This window comes from Artemia sp. Qi Xiang Cuo, chromosome 2 (genome assembly GCF_049724085.1).
Source record: "Artemia sp. Qi Xiang Cuo chromosome 2, ASM4972408v1, whole genome shotgun sequence".
Taxonomy (NCBI): Eukaryota; Metazoa; Arthropoda; class Branchiopoda; order Anostraca; family Artemiidae; genus Artemia; species Artemia sp. Qi Xiang Cuo.
Window position 1 is genome coordinate 36618697 of NC_142795.1, and position 20000 is coordinate 36638696.

The 20000-nt window shown below is 34.7% G+C and overlaps 1 protein-coding gene across 1 annotated transcript in view; it reads right to left on the reverse strand.

Moving 5' to 3' along the window:
* Positions 1 to 1260: 1260 nt before the first annotated feature.
* Positions 1261 to 20000, reverse strand: part of LOC148955187 (glutamate receptor ionotropic, kainate 2-like) — a 119892-nt gene continuing 101152 nt past the window's right edge. Inside the window, exons 8-9 of the mRNA XM_089100732.1 lie at positions 3418 to 3643; positions 1261 to 1442 (exon numbers count right to left, since the gene is read on the reverse strand). Of these exons, the coding sequence (XP_088956858.1) occupies positions 1261 to 1442; positions 3418 to 3643 (408 nt within the window). The remainder of the gene's footprint in view (positions 1443 to 3417; positions 3644 to 20000) is intronic.

The following is a 20000-nucleotide window of genomic DNA, read 5'->3' on the forward strand; positions in this document are numbered from 1 at the left end:
CAATAGCTTTTTGTCGACGTAGGAAAACGAAACGTATGGTGCTTCAGAGACCAAGAAGTATGTTTTAGCAAGATAAGTTTATTATTTTAATATGTTATTAAGTTTTAATAAGTCCCAATAAGTTTTAACCAGTAAAAAAATTTCCTTACCGATTGTGGATCATAAGTAACTGGCTCCATATGCCGTGTTTTCCAGCAGAATTCAAGAACAGATATTAGAAGAGAAAATGCAAGGCCACAAATTAGGACAACAAATACTCCACCTAAAACAAAGTAACGTTATTTTCAATTGCTTTGTTCCTTATTTTTTTTCAGGTTCTCACTAAAATCAATCCTTCGGTACCGAGTCGGTACCCTTTCGATCTAAAGTCCAGGAAGTAACTTACTAGTTTTGGCACCTTTCCGAAATTCAAAAGTGGCTAAAATTGTGGCAATGCTTGCTAATCTGACTTTTAGCAAGGACATTTGTGAAGGAAAGGTCCTCGTACCTTTGCGGTCAAGAAGTATCGTAAATCCATTGCATAAATGTGGAAGGAAGAGAGGAGAGAGACAAAGTAAATAAAAAGTGAGAGGTTAGGTTAAGGAGATGGAGAGAAAAAAGAAAAAATGAAAAAAGGAAAAAAGTGAAAGAGAGAGAGAGAGAGAGAGAGAGAGAGAGAGAGACAGAGAGAGAGAGAGAGAGAGAGAGAGAGAGAGAGAGAGAGAGAAAGAGAGAGAGAGAGAGAGAGAGAGAGAGAGAGAGACAGAAACAGACAAACAAAGAGAGAGAGAGAGAGACAGAGATAAACACAGAATACCTGTAAGAAAGTTTGTGGAAAAATCAGAAGGGAGAAAGATAAGTGAAGAAATACAGGACGTCCTCGAGTGGGCTCGGAAAATGATTGGAAAATATTTAGAGGAAAATGGAAATTTTATGAAAGAACTGCAGGGTAAAGCTCTAAATAGAATGGGACTGACAAGGATCGTTCTAACTTGTTCTGGAGCAGCTCGTTCTTGTGGCATCGATGAGCAATAGTAATATTGAGTAATTTTCTTTCGAAAGTATGTGGTAGTTGGCTTCAAACTAATATATAACTTCTTTCTGAACTTCTTCATTTAGTACTGTATGGGGCAAATCTGATATACCCAGCAACAAAATATATGTCTGTTGGAAATATAATCTGTTTATAAAACACAAGTCTGTTGAAAAAATGAGGAAATTAGTAATATATCTTCACTACTCTTAAATCTCAGAGACAAAAAACAGACTCGGGTACTACTTTCAGAACAAAATACCTATGCTATCAGGGCCAAGGGCAAGGGCGTTTGTCTTTGAATTCTTATTCTCATTGGCCTTCTCACAGGTGCCTCCAGCCTTCCACCATTTGTTGTACAATAGTTGAATGACACCATTTTCTTGCAACTCTAAAATAGCGAGAGATATTTTGTCTCTCCATGGTGAGCCTAGAAAATAAAAGAAATTGTAAAAGTTATAAACAAAATTGTTTATTTGGCAGTAGTCATAATATTTATGGAAAGAGCCAACAGGAGGGTTGGGGAGGAGAACAACCAATTTCCAAGTATAAATTGTTTTTTAATATCTAAAAAAATATGACTTTCTGATAAAAATCAATCGAAAGTCCTCTGAAGCTTTAGTCCCATGGCAATAATTATGCAAACACATTTGGAAAAATAGCCTCTTTCGTCCTTTTCAGCGTGATGAAATCTAGAAGGTAGCCGGTGTTAACCCCCCGGAAGATAAACCCTTGTAGAAAATCCCCCTGGAAAATACCTCCTGTGGAAAATAGCCACTGCGGAAAATACCCCCCTCGAGGAAAACAGCCCTGCGGAAAATCTTATCTCGAAAAATAGGCCCCCTGGAAAATACCCCCTCCCCCTGTGGCTGGTAGGTCTCCAGTCACTTTCGACTTACAAAAAAAGACTTGAACTCAGCAAGTAGTTAAAATGAAATATAACACAATTAGATTCTTAAAACAAAATCTTCAATCAATGTTCTTTTATGTTCATGTTAGTAACAGGATGGGGGTCAGGATGTCACAGGATGAAAAGACTCTCAAATGTTTCTTCTATTAACCATTAAAAAAAGAATCTTTAAAAAAAGATTAAAAAAGTAAATAACTAAATCAAACAAAAGAAGAGCATACGAGTATATAAAGTCATATATATGCTATATATAATATAGTATATATATAGCATATATATATATAGTATATGTATATATATATATATATATATATATATATATATATATATATATATATATATATATATATATATATATATATATATATATATATATATATATATATATAGCTATATATATATATAGTATATGTATATATATATATAGTATATATATAGCATATATATAGTATATATATAAAGTCATATATAATATAGATTCAAATTTAAAACAAACAAAAATTACTTTCAATGAATAAATAAAACCCAAAACGACCAGACAATTTGGCTTTTAAAAGGCTTTAAGAAGTTTTTCTATTCTTTTTTTTTATTCACGGTGCCAGGTGTAATTAAATATCTTTTGCTGAAAGAGTCAACTAAGAAGCTTTTAGGGATAACTTTGTCAGTAAGATCATTTAAGATCGAAGTGCAAGGTCGGATGAACAAAGTGCGTTAGTCCTGTTCCTCTTTGTGTAATTACTGTTCGTTTTAAGCACAGTTCATATAATTATCCAGTAAGCTTATCGCAGATCATTTCTGGTCTTCGTTCTCGGTGCGAACAAAAAGCTCCTCCCACTTCTTTCTGTATTAACGGGTTAGTCTGTTTCCGATTGTTTCCAACAAAGTGCATTATTCGTAATAGCGGGTTTCCACTTGTTTCCGATTAGATCACAGTCTGACTTGTCTACCCGTGAAAAGATCTGATGCCGCCTATGTTTCTATCTGCAAAAACGTTCTCTGGAGCACTCGCAACTTGGTCCGGGTTTTTATAATGGGTGGGATAGGGAAAGATCATACTGGATAATTATATAAACTGTGGTTTTAAGTTTGAAATGATTATTCATTGTGATTTCTGGTCGTTTTGAACATCATTTGATCATAATTTCTGTTTGTTTCTGTTTGTTATTGCATGAATTTGTTCCGCTCTTTTTTGGTTCAATGTAGCTCTCTACTTTTCTTTAACAAACTTTTTTATAGGAAAACTTCATTAAAAATTCAATTCAACAGTTTTAGGAAAACAGAAGCAAAGTAATTCCAAGAAGAACTATAATATTTTCAGTTTGTGTGCAGTATCATAAGATTAGTTAATCTTGTATGCAGAATTACGGTGGTAGCCAGTAAAATGCTGACGCAGTTGGGTACTTGTGGAAAAAATTCTACATTTTAATTTGCATTTTGGAAAAATAGCAAATAGCCACGTTTTAGATTGACCGGTAAAAAAGAGACAGCCTCTTACCTTTTGGGGTAGCTATACCGTAGCTCTTGGAATCTAAAAGGCCACCAATTTGAGTGAGATTGCAGTTTCGCTGTATGTTATAAACTAGTGTATTTGATTCCATAAAGAACGCATAGTTCCCTTCAAGGACACGACGTATGCCTTCTTCATATGAACTAACAAACACCGATGGCTTTCTATTTTCCATGAAACGCCACATTTTCTGATATGTTTCTATCTTCGAGTCCTACAATACAAAAAAAAAAACTACTTTATAATACAGGAAATCATAAGTCATTGATTCAACTTTAAACAAATTCTAAGGCTAATGAAAAAGAAAAACTACAGTATATTTTGTTAATAAGAAAGAATAAGGTTATTTCTCTGTGCGAATTCCCGCTTCTATGTGTGATTAATCGCGACAATGCTTCTATGTTTTCCTAGAAGATTCTTGAAGAATAGAACTCATTTGAATATCTAAAACGAAAGAACAAGCGTATGTGTTGACCGGAAATAGGCAGAAGTACTTGACTGTTTTAAACTCAAATTTGTTTGCCCGACGAATTAGTTAGACTCTAATTTGAAGCGAAAAGGAACAGATCTTAGCAATTGGACAGAGAATAATAAGTCTTGAAATTGAAACTCTCGATTAAACACGATGAAACCATGTTATTAATTTTGCCAAAATTAGAAACACAATTTTACATGGTAATATTGAAATAAATGTACATCTACTTTAAATGATCATATCTTTGTTAAAAGGCTTAAAGAGCACACTTTTCACACCTGACCTTTATCATTGCCCGACACAGTTGGGACTCCTCCGGAAAACCAGTCTTGGATATGCATCGGCCAGTATTAATAGAACCTATCAAACAGTTCGTGGTAACGAACTGTAAGTAAGGAGCCACCCGGCTCCATGGTAACCGAAACTCTAAAAAACGGAATTTTGATACCAATAGATACATCAAAAGAATCAGATTTTAATTATGATTTCAAATATATAAGTTTCATCAAGTTTATATGGGAAGATCTTTTCATGAAGGAAGTTTTCAAGGGGTAAGGGACATTGCTATGAAGGGGGCGCCGGATTTCCCATCACTATTTAAAAAAAAGTAAGAAATTATATATAAAAAAACAAGTTTTTCAACTGAAAGTAAGGAGCAACATCAAAACTTAAAACGAACAAAAAAATATTAGCTATATGATTGGGTTCACCTTCTGATCAATGCCTCGCTCTTTAAGCCAAAGATTTTTTAGTACTTTCATAAGAGTTATTTATTCTAATTAACGGCCTTTGTGATTAAGGGGTCATTTTTAAAGAATTGGAACAAACCAAATTTTCACTCTTAGGTTAATAATTGAGAAGTGCCTAAGTTTTCAAACACCTTTGGTCCTCAGTTTTATAGATTATGAGCAAGCGTTCGATTCTGTTGATAGAGGAGCTTTAGTAAAGGTTTTATCCTTGTATGGTATACCAGACAAATACATTAAAGTGATTAGTGCTATGTACGAGAATAACACTGCTGCGGTTAAGGTAGGAAATGAGGTTAGCAGCTGGTTTTGTATTAAATCAAGAGTTAAGGAGGGCTGGTTTAGATCTTCTTTTGCAAGGGCTGATTTACTTAACTTTGTCTTGAGATGAACAAGGGGGGAAACGAGAAACAATGCAATCAAATGGGGAGGTCTAAGTTTGCTGGAATTAGGCTGTGACGCGAATTCTTTCCCTCTGGATTGAGGTGAGTGCACCAAAAATGAAGATGCGGAAGTTTTTGCGAGTTCAGGGTGCTAGTATTGGTTTGAAAATTAATGTTAGGAAGACCAAGTCACTAAGGCTAGGAATAAGTGAAGATGAAAACGTGACGTTGGGTAATGAAAAGATTGATCAGGTGGGCAGTTTCACTTACCTTGGTAGTATTATTAGTAAAGATGGTGGGAGCAGTGAAGATGTTCAAAATAGAATAGCCAAGGCTCAGGGTGTTTTTTCACAGTTAAAAAAGTCTGGAAGAATAGGAAGATAAGTCTGCAAACCAAGATTAGAATCTTAGAAGCTACAGTGATGACAGTGGTCAAATATGGCTCTGAAGCATGGACGCTCCGAAAAGCGGATGAAGATTTGCTAGATGTTTTCCAGAGAAAGTGCTTAAGGATTGTTCTGGGTACCCGGCTGACTGACCGTATTTCAAACAATAGGCTATACGAAAAATGTGGTTCAATACCGCTTTCTAGGTCTATAATGAAAGAAAGGTTGAGGTGGTTAGGGCATGTTGTTCGGATGAAGGATGACAGATTGCCGAAGATTGTTCTTTTCGGCCAACCATCTAGGGCTAAACGGAAAGCAGGTCGTCCCCGTCTGGGGTGGGAGGACGTCATAAAGAAAGATTTAAAGGAAATGGGAACTTCGTGGGCAGGTGTAAAAAGGGAGGCTTTGAATAGATTGGGGTGGAGGAGGAGCGTGCGTAGCTGTGTTGGCCTCAGGCGGCTTGGTGCTGCGATGAGTTGTTAGTAGTTAGTAGTAGTAGTAGTATATTTATTACTAATAAAAACGTTCGTAAATAAAATTCAACAAGTTTTGAGAAAGCCATTTAACTAAATAAAAGTAAAATTAATATTCAAATTTCGTTTTAATTATTCATGCACGGTGAGCCAAAATCAAAACCTGCATTAATTAAAAAACGTTCACAAATGAAATAAAAAAAAAAACAAGTTTTTTTAACTGAAAGTAAGGAACGATGTTAAAACTTAAAACAAACAGAAATAATTCCGTATATGAAAGGGTCTGTCCCCTCCTCAACGCCTCGCTCTTTACGCTAAAGTTTGACTTTCTCACAACTCAATTTTTTTCAAATAATAAAATTTTGTTTTACTTGCAAATTTTTAAAATTAAATTTAACGAAATTCACACCATCAGATTCAGCTTATCAACGAACATTATTAAAGAAACTTCAAACTCCTATCTGCAAAAATGTGGAGTTTTGCATTTTTAATTAACTTTAACAAAAATACACCATCACATTCAGCTTATCAGAGAACCCTATTAAAGAAGTTTCACGCTCCTATCTGCAAAAAAGGTGGAAATTTGCATTTTTTGCTCGGAGAAAGATCACGATGCATGCCCTACAAAAATGGAGGGCAACCAGGCCCCCTCCCACGCTCATTTTTTCTCAAAGTCACCCAATTAAAATTTTGAGATAACCATTTTGTTCACCATAGTCAAAAATCTAATAAATATATCTTTTAGGATGACTTAATCCCCCACAGTTCCCAGGGGAAGGGCTGCAAGATATGAACTTTGCCCATTGCTTACATATTGTATTGGTTATTGGGACGTATACAGACATTTTCAGGAAGGATTTTTTTTCTGGTGGGGGGGGGGGCTGGAGAAGGGGGTTACTCGGCAGAATCTTTCCGTGGAGGATGTTTCTTTGGGGTAAGGGACATTTCTATGAAGGGTGCGCCGGATTTCCAAGCATTATTGAAAAAACGATCAGAAATTAAATTAAAAAAAAACAAGTTTTTTCAACTGAAAGTAAGAAGCAACATTAAAACTTAAATTAAACAGAAATTATTACGTATATGATGGGGCTGTCACCCAAGTCAATACCTCGCTCTCTATACTACAGTTTTTTTAATGCTTCCAAAAGAGCTATCTATTCTAATTAAACGTTCATTGTGATTAGTAGAGATGCCATAATATCTCCGACGAGTCACCCCTGCTGCCACCTATAACTTTTTTTACATAATTCATGGATGGTTATGTGTGTTGGTCGATTTATTTGATGTTTTTCATGGATGTTTTATGGATTTTGTCAGTGAGAATTTGAAAAACAGGAACTTTGTCACATTTATGTCTGTATTCTTGGATGTTTTATGGATTTTGTCAGTGAGAATTTGAAAAACAGGAATTTTGTCACTTTCATGGATTATTGAGTCATTAACCAAATCGTTTCTGGGCAAAGTTAATGACACTTCCTTCCTGTTCTTGTTCAAGCCAAATGTTATGAGTTTCCGGGGAACACCTGTGCTGTCAGTCATTAATCAAATTGTTTCCGGGAAACAGTTAATTAATATCTGACAGATGACGTAAAGTTAATTAATGTCTTTGGATTTCGAACAGAAATGTTTCCGAGGCAAAGTCTAGATCACACATGACAGATGATGTCATGATTGATTGAATTGTCTCCGGCGCGAAGTTTATTAATGTCTGGAGTTCTTCCAGAAGAATCGTTTCCGAGGCAAATTTTAGATCTTAGCGATGAATTGTTTTGGCGCGGGAATCAGGTTTCCAAATAATTGAAATGCGCCAGCGCAAGGATGCCAAACAAAAGGAACATGCTGAAATTCCGTTTAGGGATAATTTTTGCGAAACCGTTTTAGCTATTTTATGGAATTATTTCGACGAAACAGTTAGAGACATTATAAAATATGATTTTTGAAGAGATTTTAGAAGAGAATTTAATGGTGAAACTCTGTGGTCGTTATAATACACAAGTTCCATTTGAACAGTGTTGTGAGGTACTCTACCCCAACCCCAAAGGGCTCCAACCCCCGACCCCAACCCCAAAGGGTTCCGATCCCCCTACCCCAACCACAAAGGGTTCCAATCCCCCTACCTCAACCCCGAAGGAAGCCCACGGTCCTCAAGCGTCCCCCCAAGCTCCCAAAGGGCCCCCAGACTCCCAAAGGCTCTCCCCGAGCCCCCAAAGGCCCTCCCCCGGTCCCCAAGGGTCCACCGGGCTCCCAAAGGACCATTCGACCCTCAAGGGCCCCCAGACCCCCAAAGGCCCTCCCCCAGTCCCCAAAGGCCCCCCTGGACCCCCAAAGGCCCTCTCCGGTCCCCAAAGGTCCCCCAGGCTCCCAAAGGGCCCCGGACCCCCAAAGGCCCTCCCCCGATCCCCAAAGGTCCACCGGGCTCCCAGAGGACCAATCGGTCCTCAAGGGCCTCCAGACCCCCAAAGGCTCTCCCCGGGCCCCCAAAGGCCCTCCCCCGGTCCCCAAGGGTCCACCGGGCTCCCAAAGGACCATTCGACCCTCAAGGGCCCCCCAGACCCCCAAAGGCCCTTCCCCAGTCTCCAAAGGCCCCCTGGACCCCCAAAGGCCCTCCCCGATCCTCAAAGGCCCCCAGGCTCCCAAAGGGCCCCCGAACCCCCAAAGACCCCCCTCCAGTCCCCAAAGGTCCACCGGGCTCCCAAAGGGCCCCCGGTACCCCCAAAGACTCCTGAGCCCCACATTATAATAATTTTTTAAGGCTTTATTATATCTTTTCAGAACAAATTATTATTTTAGGGAATTATTTCGGCGAAACAGTTAGAGACATTTTAAAATATTATTTTTGAAGAGATTTTAGAAGAGGATTTGAGAGTCAAACTCCGTGCTCGTTATAATACACAAGTTCCATTTAACAGTGTTGTGAGGTCCTCTACCCCAACCCCAAAGGGTTCCAATCCCCCTACCCCAACCCCGAAGGAAGCCCCAGTACTCAAAGGTCCCCCAAGCTCCCAAAGGGCCCCCAGACCCCAAAGGCCCTCCAGACCACAAAGGCCCTCCCCAGGCCCCCAAAGGCCCATCGAGCTCCCAAAAGACCACCGGGGTCCCAAAGGCCTTCACCCGGTCTCCAAATGTTCCCCAGGCTCCCAACTGGCCCCCCGGTCCCCAAAGGTCCCCCCGGCTCCCCAAGGACCCCCGCCCTCCAAAGGCCCTCCCCCCCGTCCCCCAAGGTCCCCCGGGCTCCCAAAGGCCCCAACGGTCCGCCAGGGCCGCCCGACCCACAAAGGCACTCCCCGGGCTCCCAAAGGACCACCCCGCCCGTGGTTTAGTTTTAGTTAAAGTATAGAGTGTTTTAGCTTAGAGTCATAACTTAGAGTTTTTGTTGAAGCTCTAGTTTAGTTTAATTTTAGTTAAGAGTTTGATGTTTTACCTTTGAGTTTCAGTTAGAGTTTTAGTTTGGTTTAGTTTTAGTTAAGAGTTTGTAGTTTTAGATTATAGGATTAGCTTAGTTTTTAAGTGATAATTGTTTTTTAGTTGAGTTCTATTTCAGATTTGAGAGTTTTAAATTATAGTCTTAGATCAGAGCTTTAGTTTGATTTGACGTCTAGTTTTGTTACAGTTAATAATTTATAGTTTCATATTATATTCAGATACTAGATTTTTAATTAAATTTATATTTTTACTAAGTTTTAGTTAAGAGTTTTGAGTTTTAGCTTAGAGTCTTAGCTTAGAGTTTTTTTTGTTAGAGTTCTAGTTTAGTTTTAGTTAAGATTTTAGAATGTTAGATTAGAGTTTTTTCTTTAGAGTTATATTTTAGTTTAATTTTAGCTAAGAGTTTGATTTTTTACCTCTGAGTTTCAGTTAGAGTTCTAGTTTAGTTTTAGTTAAGAGTTTGGTGTTTTACCTTAATATCTTAGCTTAGACTTTTTAGTTAGAGTTCTAGTTTACTTTAGTTTTGGTTAAGAGTCTAGAATTTTAGCTTAGAGTCTTAGCTTAGAGTTTTTTTCTAGAGTGCTAGTTTATTTTAGTTTTAGTTAAGAGCTTAGAGTTTTTGTTGATGTTTTAGTTTATTTTAGTTTTAGTTAATAGTTTAGAGTTTTAGCCTAGAGTGTTAGCTTAGAGTTTTTGTTAGAGTTGAAGTTTAGTTTATTAATAGTTAAGAGTTTAGAGTTTTAGCATAGAGTCTTAGCTTAGAGTTTTTGTTAGAGTTCTAGTTTAGTTTACATGTAGTTAAGAGTTTAGAGTTTTATCTTAGAGACCTAGCTTAGAGTTTTAGTTTAGTTTTAGTTAAGATTTTAGAATTTTAGCTTAGAGTTTTTTTGTTAGAGTTCTAGTTTATTTTAGTTTTGGTTAAGAGCTTAGAGTTTTAGCTCAGAGTTTGATGTTTTACCTTTGAGTTTCAGTTAGAGTTCTAGTTTAGTTTTAGTTAAGAGTTTAGAATTTTAGCTTAGAGTCCTATCTTAGAGTTTTTGTTAGACTTCTAGTTTAGTTTAGTTTTAGTTAAGAGTTTAGAGTTTTTAGCTTAGAGTCATAGTCTAGAGTTTTTGTAGAAGTTCTAGTTTAGTTCAGTTTTAGTTAATAGTTTAGAGTTTCAGCGTATAGTCTTTTCTTAGAGTTTTTGTTAGAGTTGAAGTTTATTTTAGTTTTAGTTAAGAGCTTAGAGTTTTTAGCTTAGAATCTTAGCTTAGAGTTTTTGTTAGAGTTCTAGTTTAGTTTAGATATATTTAAGACTTTGGAGTCTTACCCTAGGGACTTAGCTTAGAGTTTTTGTTAGAGTTGAAGTTTAGTTTAGTAATAGTTAAGAGTTTAGAGTTTTAGCATAGAGTCATAGCTTAGAGTTTTTGTTAGAGTTCTTGTTTAGTTTACATATAGTTAAGAGTTTGGACTATTACCTTAGAGACCTAGCTTAGATTTTTAGTTTTGTTTAGTAATATTTATGAGTTTAGAATTTTAGCTTTGAGTTTTTGTTAGAGTTCTAGTTTATTTTAGTTATAGTTAAGAGTTTGGTGTTTTACCATAGAGACTTAGCTTAGAGTTTTAGTTTAGTTTTAGTTCAGATTTTAGAGTTTTAGCTTAGAGTCTTAGCAGAGAGTTTTTGTTTGAGTTCTAGTTTAGTTTAGTTTTAGTTAAAAGTTTAGAGTTTTAGCCTAGAGTCTTATCTCAGAGTTTTTGTTAGAGTTCTAGTTTAGTTTAGTTTTAGTTAAGAGTATAGAGTTTTAGCCTAGAGTCTTATCTTAGAGTTTTTGTTAGAGTTCTAGTTTAGTTTAGTTTTAGTTAAGAGTTTAGTGTTTTAAGCTTAGAGTCTTAGTTTAAATTTTTTTTTTTAATTTATAGTTTATTTTATATTTTTATATTATAATTATATTTTTACTTTTATTTATATATTATTTTATTTTTATTTGAGAGTTTATAGTTATAGCTTAGATCCTTATATTAGAGTTTTTTTTATAGTTCTAGTTTAGTTTAGTTTTAGTTAAGAGTTTAGAGTTTTATCTTATAGTATTATTTTAGATTTTTTGTTAGATTTATAGTTTAGTTTATTAATATTTAAGAGTTTTGTTTTTCAAACAAGAGACTTAGCTTATAGTTTTAGTCTAGTTTAGTTTTACTTAAGAGTTTAGAGTTTTAGCTAAGTGTCGCAGCTTAGAGTTTTTGCTAGAGTTCTAGTTTAGTTTAGTTTTAGTTAAGACTTTAGTGTTTTTAGCTTATAGTCTTAGTTTAGAGTTTTTGTTGAAGTTTAGTTTTGGTTTAGAGTTTTAGCTTAGACTTAGAGATTTAATTATAGTTATAGTTTATTTTAGTTATCTAAGAATTTAGATTTTAAGCCTAGAGTCATAGCTTAGAGTTTTTATTAGAGTTATAATTTAGGATAGTTTTAGTTAAGAGTTTAGAGTTTTACCTTAGAGTCTTAGCTTATAGTTTTATTTAGATTTACAGTTTAGTTTAGTTAATTTTAAGAATTTAGAGTTTTATCTTAGACTCGTATCTCAGAGTTTTACTTTAAGTTATAGTTTGGTTATGTTTTAGTTAAGAGTTTCGAGTTTTAGCTGAGTCTTAGCTTAGAGTTTTTGCTAGAGTTCTAGTTTAGTTTAGTTTTAGTTAAGAGTTTAGAGTTTTACCTTAGAGTCCTAGCTTAGAGTTTTTGTTAGAGTTCTAGTTTAGTTTAATTTTAGTAAAGAATTTCATATTTTACTTTTGAGTTTCAGTTAGAGTTCTAGTTTATTTTACTTATAGTTAAGAGATTAGCGTTTTAACTTGGAGTCTTAGTTTAGAGTTTTAGTTAGAGTTCAAGTTTTGTTTATTTTTAGTTAAGATTTTAGAATTTTAGCTTAGAGTATTAGATCAGAGTTTTTGTTAGAGTTCTAGTTTAGTTTAATTTTATTTAAGAGTTTAGAGTTTTAGCTTAGAGTTTTTTTGTTAGACTTCTAGTTTACTTTAATTTTAGTTAAGAGTTTTATTTTTTTACCTTTGAGTTTCAATTAGAATTCTAGTTTAGTTTTAGTTAAGAGTTTGATGTTTTACCTTAGAGTTTCAGTTAGAGTTCTAGTTTAGTTTTAGTTGAGATTTTGGTGTTTTACTTTAGAGTCTTAGCTTAGAGTTTCTTTTTTATGGTTGTATTTTATTTTAATTTTAGTTAATAGTTTGATTTTGTACCTATGAGTTTCAGTTAGAGTTCTAGTTTAGTTTTAGTTAAGAGTTTGGAGTTTTACCTTAGAGTCTTAGCTTAGAGTTTTTAGGTAGAGTTCTAGTTTAGTTTAGTTTTGGTTAAGAATTTAGAATTTCAGCTTAGAGTCTTAGCTTAGAGTTTTTTTTTAGAGTTCTAGTTTAGTTTAGTTTTAGTTAAGAGTTTAGTTTTTAACATAGAGTCTTAGCTTAGAGTTTTTGTTGAAGTTTTAGTTTATTTTAGTTTTAGTTAATAGTTTAGAGTTTTAGCTTAGAGTCTTAGCTTAGAGTTTTTGTTAGAGTTGAAGTTTAGTTTAGTAATAGTTAAGAGTTAAGAGTTAGGTTAGATTAGGTTAGCTTATTTTGAGCGCTCATGATAAGCTAACCTAATCTAACATAACTTAAACGTGGAGAAACCAAACTTCTAACCTGACCTAACCTAACCTATGGTTTTGGTATTTCTATGCAATATTGTGTAATTTTGTGGTTATGCTAGTTTGGACTAAACTTCAACTCTAACTAAATCTCTAAGCTAAGATTCTATGCTAAAGCTATAACTCTTAACTAAAACTAAACTAAACAATAACTCTAACTAAAACTCTAAGCTAAGACTCTAAGCTAAAATTATAAACTCTTAACTATAACTAAACTAAACGAAACTTCAACCCTAACTAAAACTCTAATCTAAGACTTTAAGGTAAAACTTAAAAATCTTAACTAAAAATAAACTAAACTAGAACAAAAAATAAAACAATAAGATAAGACTTTAAGGTAAAACTCTAAACTCTTAACTAAAACTAAACTAAGCTAGAACTCTAACTAAAACTCTAAGCTAAGACTCCAAGCTAAAACTCTAAACCCTTAACTATAAGTAAACTAAACTTCAACTCTAAGTAAAACTCTAAGCTAAGAGTCTAAGGTGGAACTCTAAACTCTTAACTAAACTAAACTAGAAGTTCAAAAACTCTAAGCTATGACTCTAAGTTAAAACTCTAAACTCTTAACTATGACTAAACTAAACTTCAACTTCAACAAAAACTATAACATATTAATATACTATAAAAATATAAACTATTAACTAAACTAGAACTCTAACAAAAACTCTAAAATAAGACTCTAAGCTAAAAACTCTAAATTCTTAACTATAAATAAACTAAACTTCAACTCTAACTATAACTCTAATCTAAGACTCTAAGCTAAAACTCTAAACTCTTAACTAAAACTAAACTAAAATAAAACTCTAACAAAAACTCTAAGCTAATAATATAATCTAAAACTATAAACTCTTAACTAAAACTAAAATAAACTATATATTCAACAAAAAGTCTAAGCTATGAATATAAGCTAAAAACTCTAAACTCTTGACTAAAACTAAACTAAACTAGAAATCTAACAAAAACTTTGAGCTAAGACTCTAAGCTAAAATTCTAAACTCTCAACTAAAACTAAACTAAACTAGAACTCTAACTAAGACTCTAAGCTATGACTCTACGGTAGAACACCAAACTCTTAACTATTACTAAACTAAACTTCGACTCTAACAAAACTCTAAGCTAATACTCTAAGATAAAACTCTAAACTAGTAACTAAAACTAAAATAAACTAAAACTTCAACAAAAACTCTAAGATAAGACTCTATGGTAAAAACTAAACTCTCAACTAAAACTAAAATAAACTAGAACTCTAAAAAAAAACTCTAAGATAAGACTCTAAGCTTAAATTATAAAGTCTTAACCAAAACTAAACTAAACTAGAACTCTAACTAAAAACTCTAAGCTAAGACTCTAAGGTAAAACTCTTAACTAAAACTAAACTAGAACTCTAACTGAAACTCATAGCTAAAAAATCAAACTATTAACTAGAACTAAAATAAACTATTACCCTAACAAAAAAACTCTAAGCTAAGACTCTAAAGTAAAAAACAAAACTCTCAACTAAAACTAAACTAAAACTCTAGCTGAAACTCTAAGGTAAAACACCAAACTCTTAACTAAAACTAAACTAGAACTCTAATTGAAACTCAAAGGTAAAAAAATAAAACTCTTAACTAAAATTAAAGTAAACTAGAAGTCTAACAAAAAAACTCTAACCTAAAACTCTAAACTCTTAAATAAAATTAAACTAAACTAGAACTCTAACAAAAACTCTTAGTTAAGACTATAATCTAAAATTGTAAACTCTTAACTAAAACTAAACAAAACTAGAACTCTAACAAAAACTCTAATCTAAGACTCAAATCTAAAACTATAAACTCTTAACTAAAAGTAAACTAAACTAGAACTATAACTAAAAACTCAAAGTTAAAATATAAAATTCTTAACTAAAATTAAAATAAACTAGAACTCTAACAAAAACTCTAAGCTAGGACTCTAAGTTAATACTTTAAACTCTTAACTAAAACTAAAATAAACTAGAACTCTAGCAAAAACTCTAAGCTAAGACTTAGCTAAAACTCGAAACTCTTAACTAAAACATAACCAAACTATAACTTAAAGTAAAACTCTAAGCTATGACTCTAAGCTAAAACTCTAAATTCTTAAAAGTAACTAAACTAAACTTTAACTCTAAATAAAACTCAAAGCTAAGACTCTATGGTAAAACTCTAAACTCTTAGCTAAAACTAAACTAGAACTCTAACAAAAACTCTAAGTATAATTTAAACTCTAAATTCTTAGCTAACTAAACTAAACTATAACTATAATTAAAACTCTAAGTCTAAGATAAAACTCTAAACTAAAACTAAACTTCAACAAAGACTCTAAACTAAGAATCTAAGATAAAAACACTAAACTCTTAACTAAAACTAAACTAAACTAGAACTCTAGCAAAAAACTCTTAGTTGCGACTAACCTTAAACTCTAAACTCTTAAGTAAAACTAAACTAAACTGAGACTCAAAGCTAAGCCTCTAAGGTAAAACTCCAAACTCTTAACTATAAATAAACTAAACTAGAACTATAACAAAAACACTAAGGTAAGACTCTAAACTAAAAACTCTAAGCTATTGACTAAACCTAAAATAAACTAGAACTCTAACAAAAAATCTGATATAATACTATAAGGTAAGAATATAAACAATAAAATAAAGATAAAATAAAATATAAATCTAAATAAAAATACCATTATAATATAAGAATATAAACTAAAAAATAAATTCAACAAAAAAACATAAAATTAGGATCTACGACTCATAAAATAAACTCTTAAATGAAACTAAACTAAACTAGAACTGCAGCAAAAGTTCTAAGATAGTAAACTATGGTCAAACTCTTAGCTCTTAACTAAAACTAAACTAAACTAGAACTCAAACAAAAACTCTCTGCTAAGACTATAAGCTAAAACTCTAAAATCTTAACTAAAACTAAACTAAAACTCTAAGCTAAGTCTCTATGGTAAAACACCAAACTCTTAACTATAACTAAACTAAACTAGAACTCTAACAAAAACTCTAAGCTAAGACTCTAAGCTAAAATTCTAAACTCTTAACTATTAATAAACTAAACTAAAATTCTAAGCTAGGTCTCTAAGGTAATAGTCCAAACTCTTAACTATATGTAAACTAAACAAGAACTCTAACAAAAACTCTAAGCTATGACTCTATGCTAAAACTCTAAACTCTTAACTATTACTAAACTAAACTTCAACTCTAACAAAAACTCTAAGCTAAGTCCCTAGGGTAAGACTCCAAAGTCTTAACTATATCTAAACTAAACTAGAACTCTAACAAAAACTCTAAGCTAAGACTCCAAGCTAAAAACTCTAAGCTCTTAACTAAAACTAAAATAAACTTCAACTCTAACAAAAATTCTAAGAAAAGACTCTAAGCTAAAACTCTAAACTCTTAACTAAAACTGAACTAAACTAGAACTTCGACAAAAACTCTAGGCTATGACTCTCAGCTAAAAACTCTAAACTCTTAACTAAAACTAAACTAAACTAGAACTCTAGCAAAAACTCTAAGCTAAGACTCTAAGCTAAAATTCTAAACTCTTAACTAAAACTAAACTAGAACTCTAACAAAAAATCTTAGATAAGACTCTAGGCTAAAACTATAAACTCTTAACTAAAACTAAACTAAACTAGAACCCTAACAAAAACTCTCTGATAAGACTATAAGCTAAAATTCTAAAATCTTGACTAAAACTAAACTAAACTAAAATTCTAAGCTAGGTCTCTAAGGTAAAACTCAAAACTCTTAACTAAAAATAAACTAAACTAGAACTCTAACAAAAACTCTCTGCTAAGACTCTATGCTAAAATTCTAAAATCTTAACTAAAACTAAACTAAACTAAAATTCTAAGCTAGGTCTCTAAGGTAAAACTCCAAACTCTTAACTAAAACTAAAATAAACTAGAACTCTAACAAAACTCTAAACTAATACTCTAAGATAAAACTCTAAACTCTTAACTAAAACTAAACTAAACTAAAATTCTAAGCTAGGTCTCTAAGGTAAAACTCCAAACTCTTAACTAAAACTAAAATAAACTAGAACTCTAACATAAAACTCTAAACTAAGACATTAAGCTAAAACTCTAAACTCTTAACTAAAACTAAACTAGAACTCTAACTGAAACTCAGAGGTAAAAAATCAAACTCTTAGCTAAAACTCTAAGCTCTTAACCAAAACTAAAATAAACTAGAACTCTAACAAAAAAACTCTAAGCTAAAATTCTAAAATCTTAACTAAAACTAAACTAAAACTCTAAGCTAGGTCTCTAAGATAAAACTCTAAACTCTTAACTACATGTAAACTAAACAAGAACTCTAACAAAAACTCTAAGCTAAGACTCTATGCTAAGACTCTAAACTCTTAACTATTACTAAACTAAACTTCAACTCTAACAAAAACTCTAAGCTAAGACTCTAAGCTAAAACTAAAATATTAACTAAAACTAAAATAAAATAAAACTTCAACAAAAACTCTAAACTCTTAAGTAAAACTAAAATAAACTAGAACTCTAAAAAAAACTCTAAGCTAAAATTCTAAACTCTTAACCAAAACTAAACTAAACTAGAACTGTAACTAAAAACTCTAAGCTAAGACATTAAGGTAAAACACCAAACTCTTAACTAAAACTAAACTAGAAGTCTAACTGAAACTCAGAGGTAAAAAATCAAACTCTTAGATAAAATTAAACTAAACTAGAATTCTAACAAAAAAAACTCTAAGCTAAAATTCTAAAATCTTAACTAAAACTAAACTAAACTAGAACTCTAACAAAAAAACTCTAAGCTAAGACTAAGCTAAAACTCTAAACTCTTAACTAAAACTTAGCCAAACTATAACTTTAAGTAAAACTCTAGGCTATGACTCTAAGCTAAAACTCTAAATTCTTAACTGTAACTAAACTAAACTTCCACTATAACTAAAACTCTAAGCTAAGACTCTAAGGTAAAACTCTAAACTCTTAACTAAAACTAAACTACACAATAACTCTAACTTAAACTCTAAGCTAGGACTCTAAGCTAAAACTACAAAGTCTTAACTAAAACTAAGCCAAACTAAAACTCTAACTGAAACTCAAAGGTAAAACATCAAAATCTTAACTAAAATTAAAATAAACTAGAGCTTCAACAAAAACTCTAAGTTATGACTCTAAGCTAAGACACTCTATACTTTAACTAAAACTAACCCCAGGGCTGGGTGGTCCTTGGGGAGCCTGGGGAGAGCCTTTGTGGGTCGGGTGGCCCTTGAGGATCGATTGGTCCTTTGGGAGCCCGGTGGACCGTTGGGGACCGGGGGGAGGGCTTTTGGAGGTCCGGGGCCCTTTGGGAGTCCGGGGGACCTTTGCGGACCGGGGGAGGGCCTTGGGGGGTCCGGGGGGTCTGTTGGGAGTCTGGGGGACATTTGGGGACCGGGTGATGGCCTTTGGGACCCCGGTGGTCTTTTGGGAGCTAGATTGGACTTTGGAGGCCGGGTGTTGGCCTTTGGGGGTGTGGGGTGGGCTTTTGGGGTGGGGGGGCCCTTTGGGTGCTGGGGGGACCTTTGAGTCCTGGGGCTGCCTGCGGGGTTGGGGTAGGGGGATTGGAACCCTTTGGGGTTGGGGTAGAGGACCTCACAACACTGTTAAATGGAACTTGTGTATTATAACGAGCACGGAGTTTGACTCTCAAATCCTCTTCTAAAATCTCTTCAAAAATCATATTTTAAAATGTCTCTAACTGTTTCGCCGAAATAATTCCCTAAAATAATAATTTGTTCTGAAAAGATATAATAAAGCCTTAAAAAAGTATTATAATGGGGGGCTCAGGAGTCTTTGGGGGCGCCGGGGGCCCTTTGGGAGCCCGGTGGACCTTTGGGGACTGGGGGTGGGTCTTTGGGGGTTCGGGGGCCCTTTGGGAGCCTGGGGGGCCTTTGAGGATCGGGGAGGGCCTTTGGGGGTCCAGGGGGGCCTTTGGGGACTGGGGGAGGGCCTTTGGGGGTCTGGGGGGCCCTTGAGGGTCGAATGGTCCTTTGGGAGCTCGGTGGACCCTTGGGGACCGGGGGAGGGCCTTGGGGAGCCGGGAGCGCGCCTTGGTGGGTCGGGAGACCCTGGACACCCGTAGGGGCCTTTGGGAGCCCGGGGGACCTTGGGGGACGGGGGGGAGGGCATTTGGAGGTCCCGGGGTCCTTTGGGAGCCTGGGGGACCTTTTGGGGACCGGGGGAGGGCCTTTGGGGGTCCAGGGGGGCCTTTGGGGACTGGGGGAGGGCCTTTGGGGGTCTGGGGGGCCCTTGAGGGTCGAATGGTCCTTTGGGAGCCCGGTGGACCCTTGGGGACCGGGGGAGGACCTTTGGGGGCCCGGGGACAGCCTTTGGGGGTCTGGGGGCCCTTTGGGAGCTTGGAGGGACGCTTGAGGACCGAGGGCTTCCTTCGGGGTTGAGGTAGGGGGATTGGAACCCTTTGTGGTTGGGGTAGGGGGATCGGAACCCTTTGGGGTTGGGGTAGGGGGTTGGAGCCCTTTGGGGTTGGGGTAGAGGACCTCACAACACTGTTCAAATGGAACTTGTGTATTATAACGACCAAAGAGTTTCACCATTAAATTCTCTTCTAAAATCTCTTCAAAAATCATATTTTATAATGTCTCTAACTGTTTCGTCGAAATAATTCCATAAAATAGTTAAAATTGTTTCGCCAAAATTATCCCTAAACGAAATTTCAGCATGTTCCTTTTGTTTGGCATCCCTGCGCTGGCACATTTCAATGATTTGGAAACCTGATTCCCGCGCTAAAACAATTTGTCGCTAAGATCTAAACTTTGCCTCGGAAACGATTCTTCTGGAAGAACTCCAGACATTAATAAACTTCGCGCCGGAGACAATTCAATCAATTATGACATCATCTGTCATGTGTGATCTAAACTTTGCCTCGGAAACATTTCTGTTCGAAATCCAAAGACATTAATTAACTTTACGTCATCTGTCAGACATTAATTAACTGTTTCCCGGAAACAATTTGATTAATGACTTATAGCA